The 15834-nt window shown below is 45.4% G+C and overlaps 2 protein-coding genes across 3 annotated transcripts in view; both read right to left on the bottom strand.

The window, feature by feature from the left end:
* LOC121627686 (protein unc-80 homolog) overlaps positions 1 to 6506 on the bottom strand; it is a 42450-nt gene extending 35944 nt beyond the window's left edge. Inside the window, exons 1-7 of the mRNA XM_041966713.1 lie at positions 6415 to 6506; positions 5874 to 5922; positions 5374 to 5530; positions 4602 to 4942; positions 4059 to 4182; positions 3907 to 3971; positions 3486 to 3628 (exon numbers count right to left, since the gene is read on the bottom strand). Coding sequence (XP_041822647.1) covers positions 3486 to 3628; positions 3907 to 3971; positions 4059 to 4182; positions 4602 to 4942; positions 5374 to 5530; positions 5874 to 5922; positions 6415 to 6506 — 971 coding nt within the window. The remainder of the gene's footprint in view (positions 1 to 3485; positions 3629 to 3906; positions 3972 to 4058; positions 4183 to 4601; positions 4943 to 5373; positions 5531 to 5873; positions 5923 to 6414) is intronic.
* Positions 6507 to 8524: 2018 nt separating this feature from the next.
* The window catches only part of LOC121627191 (microtubule-associated protein tau-like), a 60642-nt gene continuing 53332 nt past the window's right edge, over positions 8525 to 15834 (bottom strand). Inside the window, exons 10-15 of one of the 2 annotated variants that reach the window (XM_041965941.1) lie at positions 15326 to 15636; positions 12898 to 12990; positions 12165 to 12257; positions 11474 to 11555; positions 10379 to 10491; positions 8525 to 10251 (exon numbers count right to left, since the gene is read on the bottom strand). In XM_041965941.1, the coding sequence (XP_041821875.1) occupies positions 10042 to 10251; positions 10379 to 10491; positions 11474 to 11555; positions 12165 to 12257; positions 12898 to 12990; positions 15326 to 15636 (902 nt within the window). In that variant the 3' untranslated portion in view covers positions 8525 to 10041. The remainder of the gene's footprint in view (positions 10252 to 10378; positions 10492 to 11473; positions 11556 to 12164; positions 12258 to 12897; positions 12991 to 15325; positions 15637 to 15834) is intronic. The other variant, XM_041965940.1, reaches the window with a different exon arrangement.

Below are 15834 nucleotides of genomic sequence, written 5' to 3'. Positions count from 1 at the left end.
TATGTGTATGCTGTTTTGTAACCATCTAAAACTAGAGTTAAATGAGTAAAAATTAGTGGAAAGGCAGTTAAGAGGCACTGAAAGGAAGTGACAGTGAAATTATTGAAATGTGACAATTAATTCTAAAATTATAAAATGAAGGATCATGAAAAAAAATGCAAAAATGCAACACAATTTGAGCCTTTCCAGCACTGTCACACAACCACCATACACAACAATTACAATATGTCACAGTCTTTCCTGTTATATTAGCCTGTCATCAACTCCAGCCACACTGCTTCATTAATGATGCATCAAAGGAGGATGGTAAACAAGGGCAGAGCCCCCCTTCAGCATCATGGGGAGATGAGCGAGGACAGAGGGAGCGTAAGCCTACGTGAGTCCACTATAAATAAGCTGGAATGAAGGTCAGCGGTTGGTGAGCTGCAGAGCGTATGGAGCGCCACACACTGTGGAGAAACATATTGATACCATGAAAGAGGGAGGGAGAGGCAGAGGAAGGCATTTAATCTTGGCTGCTGTAATAAATGGGGCAGGAAGAGATGGTCGATATCTACATGAATCACTTTGAGAGCGGACAGCAGAGGGAGGCTGTATCATGTTTCACTGTCTCGCCAGCACTCGCACGCGCACACACACACACACGCGCCCTGCCTGCTGCTGTTGTGTCACGTTGCCATGGAGACCTAGTGACGACAGCCACCCTGGCCCTGTTGAGAGGCAGTGGCCCAGCCCCCGGACTCCATGCGGTAGGAGATGCAGCAGCCAGCGGTTGCCATGGAAACTGCCTCAGCATCAGCAGTGTTCGAGGTGCAGCGCCACAGATGAGTAAGCTGCATTAATCGCAGGAGCTGATGGCGGATATTTTATCTGGGCAGCACGGTGCTGAGGCGTGACAACAAGAGGATGAGATTCAAATAGAACCTCTGAGTTGATGGAGAAAAGGAAAAAATTTGGACTCAGAGGCTATTTTTACTCGATCCTTGGACTGAAATCTTCCGGCACAGCCCCACCCCTGTGTAGATCCATACAGCAGGAATCCAACAACTTCAAAGCCTGACGTAAACTCCTTCCAGTCAAATCCCTTCCAATGTCAAAATTCTCTCGCTGTAACACTAATTTACATTCAACTCGCTTTCCTCCATCACCTTGCACACATTCTGTCCAGCATTTCACACACACAGCAGCCTAGAATCCCCACCACCAACACTTAAAGAAAGCAATTACTCTGTCATTGTTGAGCGTGTGCTGTGAAACAATAGGGATAAATCGCTGCCTTCCTGCATTACCATGTGACTGCTCAAAAAGCCTTTGGTGTTTGAGCGCATGAGGATATAACTAGCTCGGGGGAGGGGGGATTTGAGCTTATTTTGATTTGCAGCCGGTTGCTGGCTGTCAGAGGGATCAGGAAATCAGGTTTGGTTGTCAGAGCGAGTTCAGATGAGCAATTGATGGCTTATCAGCCTCTCTGTGCCTTCTCCCACATCACCCTCATTCGCTCAGCCCACTTGTTGGGTGATTCAGTGTGACGACAGACCGGCCGCGATCGACTTACGAACAGAAGACGCCCACATAGGATGCGCAGAACGCAAATGTTTGGACGGGTTTGTCTGGGGACTCTCTGCAGGAAGTGGTGCGTCATATTACTTTCCCCAGATTCAAGCCAACACTCATGTATCACAAACACTGGAGCTATGAGACCTATTTGATGTCTGAATATCATTTCTATTTATGGAATTTTCTCTTTGGAATGATTTTGGACGACCAGAACTTTCTTGAAAGCCGAGACTCAATATAGCGAGTAACCATTTCCTGCCAACCAGTGCAAACCTGTCTTGTCTGTGCCAAAGTGAGCACAGATTGAGCTTTCGTCTAGCAGTGAAGGCCGAACAATGCCAGGCTCGCCGTGGACAGACCAAATCAAGCCAGGCCATGTCATGCCAGGCCAGGGACTGCCAGCATTAGACATGTAGCACATTACTTCAGCATAATTACCCTGGTTTTGTGGGCAAATGTCAGATGGGTCTAATGCTCAAGCAAGACAGAGCTCTATATGTGTGTGTGTGTGTATGCTGACTGAGGAGACAGCACTGCTTAGAGCAACACATTACACAGGGGAAGGAGGAGCTATTCATATACGCTAGCTCTCCCAAGCTAGTGGAGCGAGCCGTGCTGTGCAGTGTGTTCGACAGACGCCGCCGCAGGGATAAATGTTTAGCCATCAACAAGATGATGGCACCAGCCCTGTGTCAGCATGGGTCACTGATAAATCACTGCACTTCTGCACCGCTCCAACCCACAGCTGGCTTCTTGGCTACATCATGGACGAGTGGTTTATTTGTACAAGCTTTTGTAACAGCAGTGAAGTCATGTATTGATCATTATGAACCTACAGTAATGAGTAATATGGCTTCATTGCAGGATTTCACTCCTTAAGATGCTGGAAAACAAAGCCTGTCCCCTATCTGTTACATAAAAAGATGTCAGCAATAAGGTACATTAACAGCACATATCGCTGGTGCTGTTTATTCAAATTGTGCAAAGATTTTAGCAAATTGTTTCACAACACAGCATGGGCATTTAAACTCAAGTGGCGTGACATGAGACTGAGCTTTTATTCTGACGCAGCTACACTCAGAAACAAAACTGCTAAATTTTATGAGTTTAAATGCAAGGATGCCATCCAGAGTTCATGCCTCTAATGTTTCATGCGAATTACAATTATTTGGGATATTTTCATAGATTTTTATTTGATATATTTAATGCAGCAACCGTTCTGAGAAACACAAGGCACATTACGGCAACGAATGCAGAAAAGTTCATTATGCTAAGCTGGAGCTCTGCTTGCAGCTCTGCTTCATTGCTATTCTTGGAAGTCTATTGTAATTCTGTTTTTATGTATTCATAGAATTATGTAAGAATGCTTCCTCTTGTTGCTCTGGCTGAGGTTTATCAGATTTTTCCCTGATAAAATTATCTTGTAGGTTAACTGAAACTAAGGTCGACATAAATTATGTCCTATTCTGCATAATGTGAAAAGCCTTTGAGGTAATTAGGGATTTTGGGCTGTTTGAAGAAAGGGTAATTATGCTGAAGCAATGTGCTGACCTGAACCCTACTGTACAGAATTATGGATGCCTAAACCCCCTAAAGGCAGGCTGCAGCACTTTTGTACTAACCTTTATTTACTTTTAAGTGAGAATTATGACAATAAACCAAAAAGATAAAGCAGGTTTTCGCTTGTTGCTCACACTAAAGAAAAAAAATGCATCATATATGTGCACATGCTCTGAGGATTTTGGGATCATCATGTGGCCTTGTTCCATTTACACTAGTTGTGACACCTCTACCCCCTCCTGCTTAACAGCGGGCCTGAATGGGCACGACACTGGAACAAAACTCCCAAATGAAAAATCAATGATGCGCACATGACTAAACGCCACCCGTCTCACTAGTTCTGGCGCTTAAAATGATTGATCGCTCACTTTTTCTTGGAAGGGCCTTTGACCGCTGAGGGTTGTTGGGAGGGGCCACCTTTCTCGACCGAGTTACCACGACGACAGCTCTGCTCTCCGGCCGTGGGGGAGGAGGAATCTGATTGGACGGCTTCGCAAACCACCTGGAAGCCCTGTGGGTGGAAGAGAGATGGACAGATACTGCAGACGGGTAGCAGGCAGAAAGACAGACAGCCCCTGATCATTCAAGGCTCTGAGGTTGGAGGGATTTCTCTGTCATGACCCCAGCTAACCACGCTAATGCTCCCACATGCCTGGCGCTAATGAATATTAGCATCCGGCCTCAGGGGGGACGTTGAAGGGGGGAGGGGAAGAAGCTTCTTGCCTGAACACATTCAATCAACATGGGAGGCAATATCGGATAAGATCTGAGCTAAAAATGCTCGCTCACCGTGGGACCCGGGTTGCCAGATCCACAGGGGCTGCACTGGTTGTTGACTGGGGAGTTTCTCTTCGCTGTAGAGACAGGCGTAGCAGATTACATGTCTTAATTATCAACAAACAAGGGATTTATATGGCTGCAAGGATTTTTTTTTTTTTCACCTGTCACAATGTTTCTGACGGGTTTGATGAGGGCAGTAAAGGCAGGGATGTCAGGTTGGCGGTGCTCCCACATTGGCTGCCATATTACCAGGCCGCTGGCCAATCGGAAGGTCAGGTCAGACTCCTAAAAAAAAAAAAAAAAAAAAATGAAAAGGTGACTCTTAGAACATCATTCATAGAGGAAGCAGTTTTTGCACATTCAGCCCTCCTCATCTATCCAGCCATCATCCAAACAAAACAGGAGGCAACCCGTATGATGTACTAAACAAGTTTTATGACTTGAATATATATCATGTTGTTATATTCTTTCAAAACGTACTGCTATCATGACATGATCACTTAAAAGATAGTTATTTATTAAGTTGGGAAACACAGTGCAATCCCAAGGGTACTGTAACCTGATCCTCGTATCTGTTTGGACACACATATTAATCAGCACGGGGCGACCTCTGGAGTGCTGTGTGTGTGCTTAGGGTTTGATACGGGCCAGAGGAAATATGAGTAGAAAAAAGGTGAATGAAACCCTGATAACCACTCACACACCTTTATCCGATGAATAAGTGGCGCAAACAGGAACACGAACAGCTCCACTGTGGCCATGCTCTTGTGGAACAGCTTGGCGCGAGCGTGCTCATCCTCCTCTAGCAGGGAGCCGCTGTGCTGGGGCCCTGACCCTCCGAGGCCGGAGCCGGAGCATGAGCCGGGGGCCCCCGGGGACGACCCCTGGTTCCCCACGGGCTGGAGGAAGGCGCTGCTGCTGCTGCCCGCGGACCAGCCGTGGCCCAGGCTGGGCTCGTGGTTGCACTCCTGGGCGGCGTCCAGCAGCATCCAGTGCAGCGTGTGGAGCAGCTTGGTCTCGGCCACGCCCAGCTTGTCCTGGTGGCCTGCCGGAGGTCAGAGGTCAGGGGTTAATTTTGAGTGCTGCTTAGCGAGGTGATGAAGGACGAATGCAGAATGAAGCTCTGTTTGTGTAAGGCAGGTTTTAGTCTATTATGCAACTTTACAACTGGAGTTCTGCTCTTTTTTTCACTTCATTAAAAAGGATTACAGGTCTTTTAAGAGGGTTATTTAAAAGCTGACCATATTGTAGACCTAAAGAAAAGGATTTTCAGTACTGACATGATCCAGAAAAATAATAGATCAAATAAAATAAGCATGTTCAGTATTTTGTTCTGTTTCCAATATCCAGAAATGTGACGGTCTGTTAAGTCAGCCTGGTGTGTCAGCTTTGTGTTTTGTTGAATGGGGATAACCTGGATACGGCCATCAGCTCAGTGCCTGAAGCTGCGGTAATGTGTGTCCTGCGTGTCCTCACCCAGCTTGTTCCTGTTGGACAGCAGGATGGAGGTGCAGTGGAGGACATGAGGCAGGGCTGCCTGGACGAGCTCCCAGCGGGAGATGCTCTGGATGGCCTCTGACAGGGCCGGCGACAGCCCGTGGAGCTTATTCTCCACCAGGACCCGCTCAAAGGACTGGGGAGGCAGCCAGAGAGAAGGGGAAAAGAGACATCAGCCAGCAACTAAAGCCTCTTTCTTTGACTATCTAAATGTCCCACATGGCCCCAAGCAAGGCAATGCCTGTGGGAGAGACAGTGGCAGCTCTGTTGAGAGCCAATGGGATCTGGAGTAACGTCATTATGGATATGAGTTTCCAAAGGTCTGGCTCCTGGAAGCAAGGGGAAAAACTCATTTGCTAAATGCGAAATGCAAAATCAAGAGCCCACTATTTGCAGGTGCATTAAGGTAAAAACAGATTACAGAAAAGGGAGCGATTATTTCCCCTCATCACGCACATGGCATTAGGGAAATAACTTACCACACAAGATGCTTCATACTGTTTTCCCAACTTTGGACGCAGAAATGCACTGAAAAACACATTAAAAATGACATGAAGGTTACACCATCACATCTCCCGTGTCAAACTGCATTTTTCAACAAACTAAATATTAATACACGTTATATGTACTTGCACAAACATGAACAGCCTTCCCACTGCAGCTCATTCACACACCGTTTCTATTTTCTTTAGCGCACTTTACAGGTGTGACATCATGCAATCTGCAGCCGTCTCCATTCACAGTTCAACATCTTGCACAGAACATGCAGCCCACCTTCCTCCATTTAAAAACATTCAATGAAACCAGGGAACTGACACGCTCGGCGGCACGGTCCCCCATTCACGGCTTGAATTATAATATGACAACGGATGCATTTTGGAGCATATTAGGACAGAAATGATTGCGTCTTTTCGCGCGGTATGCAGCGGCTTTGACGCGGCTGCTGTCAATTCCCTGATCCTCCTAATTTTCGCCAATGGCAAACACCTGTTATCAATTTCCGCGGAAGCACACGCTAACCTGGTCTGCCTCCACAGGAAGGTCTGGATGGGGAACGGGATTCCTTTCCCGCACTCCGGCTCGTTGTCGTCCAGGCTTTTCCTCTTCACCATTTTGCCCGGACCTGCCCGGCCGGCCGCCTGTGTGCGACCACCGGGACGCGCGGCGGCTGCTGGCTCTGCCCAGGTGACCAGCGAGCTCCGCTCACGACATGATTGGGTTCGTCCTGCGTAAAATGGCTGCAAGTGTCGGTCGGTCGGCGGCAGTGGAGAGAGAGAGAGAGAGAGAGATAGAGAGAGAGAGGGAGAGCGAGGGAGAGGGGGAGAGGGAGCGGGGGGCGGCGGAGAAGGAGAAGGAGGCAGCGCTCTGATTTCAGCACCTCCCTCGCCGGACAGGGAGAGCTGATCGGCGTGCTTGCTCACCAGCAGCGGAGCTGAGAGACTCAGCCTGCAGCTGCACCAGATGTCCACCGGCTGCTTTGTGCAGCGCGATCGGAAATGGCTCAGAAACTCTCAGATGACCAAAACGCAAACTGCTGCGAGCGCGCGTTGAACGACCGAATCGGATGGTGCGTGCACGTGTGGGATAATCCACCTTTTTGTATATCAACAGGTTGTTTAATAACCCAGGTGGGCATGGTCGTGGGCCATAAAAGTCACAAAAAGCAACGAATTTGACACTGAGAGGGGAAAGAAGTATTCCAACCCTTTACTGAAGGAAGAATAGCAATGCAACACTGTAGAAGACTGCATCACACAAGGTGCTGCATCTAAAATGGAAAAATCAAACTGACATGTGCTTCAAATAGCAGCAATAAAGCAAATCATGATGCATAATAGCTCTTTATCATGTCTGTGCGTGCATATAAGTACAATATTTTCCTTGAAAATGTAGTGGGATAGAGTTAGAGTTGCACTGCACAAGCACCCCAAAATTGCACTTTAATACTTTAAGGGCTACTCCAGTGATTTCCATAAAGTTGTGGGACTCATAGGAGATAAAATAAAACACAACAGTTAAAATTGATGCAGCAGAGGCCAAGAAATGTTTTCTTTTTCTTTTCCCAAGTATGGGGCAAATGCCAAATACACAAGTATCTCCCATGATACCCCATGATGCAGCCGGATAGCATCTTTCATGAGACCACACCTGCGGTCTGTAACGCAAGCTTTAAATTCAAATCCTCAAACCCAAGCCTGTATGACCCAGAGGGCACCACTAAGACATCAGCGGGATTCCCACGAAACTTAAAGCTCCGATGTGTGGGATTTAGTGGCATCTAGTGGCGAGGTTGCATATTGCAACCAAAGAAAGGTCCTCTCTTCAACCAGTGTTTGATTTGTCCATTCTGGGCTACTGTAGAAACATGGCAGACTAGAAGAGGACCCACTCATATAGAGTATGTAAAGAGCTTTAAATATGAATATTACATCTTCTCATCTTCCTGACAATAAACCCCCATAAATCCTCCGCACTGGACCCTCAATGTGTCAAATAAATGTAGTTAAGCTGTCAGTAGTGACTCTTCACCATTTCAGAATCTCATTTGTTTGGTCCGTACAAAGACTAAAAAATAAATAAAATAATAATTAAATCGACGTTATGTGGGCGAAACTTCCTGTTGTATCCGCTGGTTGCCAGGCAACTGCCAGTCCGACTTCACTAGCCTCTGTAGAAAGCTAGCTCAGTTAGCACCGTAAACAAGAACACAGAACAGAATATTACTCCAGGCTTCCTCTTTGTGAATCTAGAAGTGCAGAAAAATATTTATAGCATTATTACATTAAGTAAATAAACACACAGTGCACCCCCCCACATGCATGTGTTAAATGCACATACAAGCTCACTGACTTACACAGTATGTCAGTGATGCTTCTTGTTAATACATTATGAATCATAATGTCTACACTACATCACCTTTGTGATATTTTTCACAGTAAAAGTATAAAGGTAAATGTAAATATACGCAGCTCTAACAAATGACACATCCACCGTGCACACTGACATATTTGCATTTTTCTACCCTGGATAAAAAAAATGCACGCTGGAGGTAAATTGAGCACGAAATCTTCCAAGAAGTCATGAGAGAGACGAGAGTGAACCAGTTTTCATTTTCTTTATTTCTGTTGTCGTCATCCTGTAGGAGCATTTGTCATCAGTACGTCTCAAACATCGGAAAAGTGTGCACACATCTACATGGTCTTTTAAATACACTTACACAGGCAAAGAGGGGCTGGGGAGGAGGGAGGCAAGAGCATAGGAAGCACAGAAAAACACTGGAGGGGCAACTGACATAGGGAGGAGGAGAAGGGGGGCAGAGGAGTTGCACAATGGTGATCAGAGAATATGCTAGAACAGTTGTTTTTTATTCTTTTTCTTTATGAACTCTAACGGCTGCAAGTTGAGGGTTACTCCCATTCTTCACTTCTGCCTTCATTTCCTGTGAAGTTACTGGTTTAATCGCACAAAAGGGCCGAGTAGCTGCTCTTTCAATGGAATGTTCTCTTATAAAGCTTCATACTTTCCACGTTTCAAACGAACTCTGGGCCCGCCGCCCATTCAGATTCATCGTACAACCCGGTCTCTGCAAGAGAAAGGTCACAGGAGCATGAGGGGCCTTGAGGTATAGACACTAGAATGCACCCCGGCCATTTACACTCACACTGTAAAGTTTATTTCCTACTTTATGCATGTATTTGCCATGCCAGCATAATAGCATTGTTGCAGCCTAATAAAACCACAGAACTAATGTAAAACCAAACAAAAAGAGCAGCCCACAGGTTTGCAAAAAAAAGAAAATCGTTTTTTTTTCTATTGGAAAGCTAGCCTTTTAGCGCTTGACTCGACACAACTGCAATGGTTATCCACATTTAAGTGCTAATAAGCCAGTGCAGCCACAGGGAACGTACAAAACTGGAACAACTTCCACTACAGTGACATATATAAAAAGAAAACAGAACAAGAGAGCACAACTTGTCCAACAATTCAGCACATATCAGGAAATCATAACATTAAATCCAACCAACGAACAAAGAAAAATTCATGTCGTTTGACTTAAAAAGTCACATTTTAGCAGACATGCTCATCAGCCACTCTTTTGCAGGTACGGTTACATGTTTCTGGAAGTTAAGTCTCTCACACAGCTGTATCTTTAAAGACTAGCGTCTAGTATCTAGTAGTAATATTTTGCATTCAGTACCATATAAATTCTGAATGGACGTTACGCATGAGTTTTGTCTTCGTTCGTCCCCATACAAATGGAATGTGATGCTTTTCACACTAAAAATCGCTGTACAATCATAAAACCGTCAATGCCTTCTTGGACAAACACATCCATTCAAACCGCAGCATTCAGCTCATCTAAGACAAGAACAGAAAAGTCCATGTTTGAGTGAAGGAAACGCATGAAAAACAAAGAGTGACTGGGCGTGAGTGAAGAATAACCTTAGAATTCAGTTTTTAAAATCCAGCTGGAAGGGCTGAGGGGTCGTTGACGGTCAATCAACAACAACTGTAGAACCTGTCGGATCAAGTGTGTGGGGGTCGTGTTGCAGTGAAGGACCTCGGGAGAACACCGGATGAGTGAATGAGACTGATGGGAGGAGGAGTGGTGGATTTTTGAGGGTATCCAAAGCGGGGGCAGCCCGCTCATAAGCCCTGCTTGGCCAGGGCAGCGGTGACGTCCTGGGCCAGTGTGGAGAGCTGGGGCGACTCCAGGAGGTTGATGCTGCCGGCGGAGGACAGACGAGGGGAAGTGCCTCCCGTCTCGATGCCAGGGGAGTGGGTGATGACGATTTCCGCGCCGTGATCCACCCGAGCTTTGGCCGATTCCCGGAAGCTCAGCTTGTGGCTCTCGATCTGGCGGGTGTGAGAGAAAGACTGGTTCACGGGTGTTTTCTCCTCTTTGTTTTTACAGAAACTGACAGCGGCAGAGACTCTGTGTGCACAAGATGGTGTATTTGTGTGCTTCTTTTTTTTTTTTTACCATGATGTTCCCCCCTCCAGGAGTGTGGCTGGTGTTGCTCAGGGAGCCGACCTTGGCGTGGGCCTTCTCTTTAAAGTCCAGCTTCACATTCTCAATACGCACGTTGCCTCCCCCTGGGAACAGGACAGCAGGAGGGAGAAGAAAAGCGTCAGACCCACAGGGACATCGCTCGCCTGCAGGGCGGCGCTCCTCCTGAGCAACACACTCAGAGCAGAGAATGCCACACTGCAGCGCTCGCGAAGGACGCTGTGCACAAAAACACCAGCTTTGTCTATTTACCATCTTCACTGTAAATCAGCCAAGATGGCAGCTGTCAGTTATTTTTATACATGTATGTATTTTGCTGTTATTTCCAATGTCCACTATATAGCCTTTGTTATCTGTTGTTATGCTGCAGAGTCCAAAATAAGATGAACTTAACTAAATAAGCCTCTAAGAATGCTATTATTCTCTACAGGATCTATGTATCTCTCATAATGTTTTATCCTCTTCATATCTGCAGACTAACTTCAAACTTTGTCCACCTTCACCAACACCTTCACCTTCTGTGTACTTCACATTTAAGTACACATACGCCTACCTGATGTTGGCTGCATTTTAGCAGATACATTTTAGTATACTCAGCTGCAACCTAGTATGTTTTTATTGCATTTATGCATTTTTTTTGCATGTTACTTTATTTTATTCTATTATGTTTATTTTATTTTATTTGCTTTATTTTATTTTATTTTATTATCTTTCTTATTATCTTTCTAACACGGGGGTTAAAATGCAAATTTCGTTGACATGTCCATGTTCAATGACAATAAAGGCAATCTTGATCTCTTGAAACTTCTGTCATTATATGTTGCACTATGAGGCAAGATGAGGACAAGTTTGTCACATGAAATGGTAACTTAAATATTGGGAATACAAGGAGAGTCAGTCAAAAGGAGACTTCTTCATTTGTTTTCAATGATTTCATTCTATAAACCATCAACAAAAATCTGCTGAGAAGGTAAAATAAAGGATAAACAACTAGCTAGCTTTAAGAGAAGCATCCTTAAATTCCTTGTAAGTTGTCAACATGCAGCTGCAGCTCTGGCTGTACAGCACCTGGTCTGTGGTGGATGTTGGACATGGAGCCACATTTGGCGGTGATGTGGCTCAAGTCGATCTTCTTGGACTGGATTTGGACCTATGGGCAGGAGCACATGTTAGCATGCATGTACCGGAAAAACACGACAACGACAGGCTTCACAAATGTCTCGGAGAGATGGAAGACGGCTGATCTGCTCTGTGGTGGAAAAGAGACTTGAGAGAAGTCAGAAATGAGACGTGACACAACGCGAGTCTGTGGGTGAGGCTGGGTGAAGTCCAAGAAACACAGAGGCTCTGATGTCGGTTCCCTGGAGAGAGGTTAACATGAAAGCAAGCAGCGGCAGACACCAAACAAACACAGAGCACAGGCGCGACGTGAGGCTGCAGGGAGCAGCTGCTTCAATTAAACTTTATTGTCCATGGGTGATATGAATTAGTGTCATGCATGCCGTAAAGGGGTGTTGACATTATGCAGATGTGCTGAATGTTGTGCTGAAGTCAAATGAGTATATATTTGGTACAAATCCCGGAATTTAATTCCGAGGGGCAAAATTCAGTTGATGAGGACGAAAACAATCCACCACTACAACCCACAAACACGTTCATGCCTGAATGAGTCGGTTTATTAAGATGGACCTGGAGAAAGCTTTTGTGTGTGTGTGTGTGTGTGTGTGTGTGTGTGTGTGTGTGTGTGTGTGTCACTCACGTTTCCCCCGCCTGCCGCGTGCTGGATTTTGTCCAGGGAGCCACATTTCGCCTGGACATGGCTAAAGTCCAGTTTTACACTCGGGATCATGACCTGGGAATGACAGGGTGACTTTTTTCATCCAAACAAACAGCGAACACTGAGGGCTTCTCTAACTGGATGAGGGGGAGAGCTTAAAAATAGAGCAACCCCCCCGTCCGCCTCCTTCCCGCCCAAAATAATCCTGTAAAAGTGTCCCAATTTTAAATCCACGACCTATCAATCTGTCGCCACTCACTTTGGTGCTGGGGCATTTGAATTGAAGCTGCACCACAGAAACACACTGAAGCCTTTTAGTGACAGTTTTTATGCAGGGATAAAGGCGTTCATCAGGGGGTGAGAAACTTCACTTTTAGCGCTGTAATCCAGTCTGGATCCCGTCCCTGTTTTGAACAGAATCATTACAACAGCCTCAAGCATATCTGAAAGAGTTTAATTCCCAAGGGCAACATCCGCTCACTATTTGCAAGAGCACGAAAGGCAAATAAATGGATGGCACAAGCTGACAATGAAGAGAGGGAAGCAGGGAGCTCTGCTGCCATCGACGTGTTGCACTTTGGAAATAAACCCTTCTGCCGAACAGATGGGTAGACAGATGAACACATAAAAGTAGCATGAGAGAGAGCTACAACAGCCCCAGCTGAGAAGAGAAGGAGGGAGAAGAGCGAGAGAGAAAAGAGAAAGGCGTACATACATTGCCTCCTTTGGGCGAGTGCTTCAGATTATCCTTGGAGCCGCACTTTGACTGAACATGACTGAAGTCCAGCTTCTCATGCAAAATTTGAACCTAAAACAAAATCGAATAAAAGAAAAAAAGGAAAACACTATATGTGCCTCATTTAGGTACGCGGGAGATGAGTGATCAATGTGTCTTCACATGCATTTACATTTACTATGACTGACATCACGAAGCCTAAACCTACAAGTTGAAAAAACAAAAGAAAAAAAAAAAACCAGGCAAGCTTTGGTGGTTTAATGCAACCATGAGTGCACCAGTTCGTGCTGTCTCCAAAATAAAAGATTATTTTAAAAATGCCTGCGCACAGAAAGAGGGTGAAAAGAAGACGGAAAGAGGTTCAGGGAAAACACACAAGAGCCCTGACAGCGAGCCTCCGTCTCCGGTCTGCACACACCTGAGCTGGACTCTCCCCACAGCTCGTCCTCTCACCTGCAGTGTGTGTGTGGGTGCACACGCTGCTCCGACGACCCATTTCTCCTTATTTTTCACTGTTCCTACTCTCCCTCTACAGCTGTTGCAGCACAGAAAGCTGCAAGGTTAACCAATGACAATGCGCCTGCACTAAACCCAAAGACAATCTGGTCCAACTAAACATTCATACATTTCATTTTGCTGTTTATACTCGAGCTGAAATGATTAATTTATCAATCAATCACTGCTGTCAGCATTTTCATGACTGATTATCAATCATTTTAAAAGCAAAACTACCAAACTACTCTGCTCCAGCCTCTCAAACAAGGATTTCTGCTGTTTTTCTTTGCCTTTTCTACTATGAAAAAAATTATTTGTGGGCTTTGGTATGTTGTTGAGACAAAACAAGCAACATGAGGGGACCGTCGAAGGGCCTTTTTCACCATTTTTTAAAGAAAAAAATAACCTCACTTTCATACTTAACTGCATTTTTGTGCAGATGCAATGTGTTCCTACACGTGACAACAGAAGAAATGTCTTTAATGTAAAAACTAAATGACATTATATGATTATAAACATGCCATAAATGTTACCAAATGTCCATTTAAAATGAAAAAATCCTTTTTGTTTCAGAATTTTCTGCAATCAACCTTTAAGTCTGGCGTCACACTGTTCTCCAGACAGGCTGCCCTGCTGCTCCTCCAAGCCGTACGTCACCCAGCTTCATTAAAAATTTCTGCCCCTGTGTCACACTGCTCCCCGAAGAGGAAAGTAGACCTGGCAAAAATGACAATTACCTGCCTCCTCCTCCTCCATACATCACTGGGGTTCATGAAAAGCCTCACTCCTGTAACACTCCGGGAACATGAGCACATCTGTTGCCCGGTTACGTGATTAAAAATGATTCTATTAGTCGAACGCACATCTGTTACACACCTCTTTTTGGGGATCTGGGTTTTGTTTGAAACCTAACAAATGAAAATAAAAAAAGTTATGCCTGGAGATATCATCCCATTCTGTGTCCTTGAAGCAACTTCTCAATAAATAATTCTGCTCGCAATTATTAATACTCAGAGCTGAGGCGAAAATCCTGCAGAGGGATGACGAAAGCAGATCCCCAGGGCAAATGATTCTGCAGGTTGACTGCGAATCCTGAGAGGATTCTTAAGAGAACAGCTGTTTTCAACCGGCTAACACACGGTTTGTTTAGTACAGCTGAAGCTGGTCTGCGTCCCTCTTCAACAGGGAGACATTTGAGAAAGGTGAGGAGAAGGAAGACAAAGGGAAAGTCAGGGAAAGAGGCCGGGGGGCAGCTGATGACGGTGATGACAGCAGACAGGGAGAGGACAGCCAGAGGAAGTGGCGGCAGGGGTTTAGAGGCAGGTCAGACAGTGAGTGATCGTGAGGATGTGGGGAGAGATATTTAAGCATTTTACAACATCTCTACAACTCACAAACAAGAGAAAACCATTGTTTAAAATCACATCATCGTCTTTAATACAGAAGCCGTTCAGAAGACGTTCCTCTCGTCTGACAACAGACACTGTTCCGATATCTTGAATCTGTCATTGTATGTCTGCTTTGTCATCTTTTTAGCACATTGTGTTGCATCTTGTGTGTATGAATAGTAGTTTGTGGATATTCATGTTGTTAAGCTACAATAAAGGAAGGTTTAAACACTACTTTTAATTTTTTTAAACTCCCTTTTATTGAAATAGAAATTAAACTATGAGATGTTAAATATAATAACAGTGTTAGTCCTGTTTGATTTATAGATAATAGCGAGAGCTGATCGAAAAAACTACTTATTATTTAACATTTTTTAGACAAATCAATTGTTTTTTTTATTTCAAGGTGTACAACATAACTTTGTCCTTTACTGCCCTCATGTGGCAGACTTGTCCAATTGCACAAAGCACGACAAAGTCTTGCCAAGTTCAGATTTAACGCAGTTAGACTGACAGTTAGTTACCTGTCCGCCTTTCGGCTGGTGCTTGAGGTTGGTGGTGGACCCGATCTTGGACTTTACATTCTTCAGGTCAGGCAGGGGCTGATTGAGAACCTTCAGCTGCCGTTGGGCGGAGGAAGGAGACTTGGGCGGGGTCCGGATCACCGCCACCTTCTTCTCCTGGAGGACGCTGAAGGACTTGGGTGTGTGGCTGCCGGGGGTGCGTGAGCCGGGGGTGCGGCAGGAGTAGCTGGGGGGCGTGCCCGGCGTGACGGCGGAGGAGCCGGGGGTGGAGGCGCCGCTGCGGACTGATCGGGAACGTGCCGACTCTGTGCCTTGAGAGACGGAGAGATATTGCTGGATTACAATTCTGAAAACAACAAAGAAACCCCTTCCTGGAGACAGAAACACTTCAAAGAGAAAAAAGAGGAAGAAGAATAGACACACAAACATTAAAGCAACAGATGGATTGGAGTGTATGATCCTTCATCTGCTTCTGATGTTGATGATAAGGAAACATAGCACTCATGGAG

The sequence above is a fragment of the Chelmon rostratus genome, chromosome 24, assembly GCF_017976325.1.
Source record: "Chelmon rostratus isolate fCheRos1 chromosome 24, fCheRos1.pri, whole genome shotgun sequence".
NCBI lineage: Eukaryota > Metazoa > Chordata > Actinopteri > Chaetodontiformes > Chaetodontidae > Chelmon > Chelmon rostratus.
The sequence above is the reverse complement of the archived record's forward strand: the minus strand, read 5'-3'. Positions and strand labels throughout refer to the sequence as shown.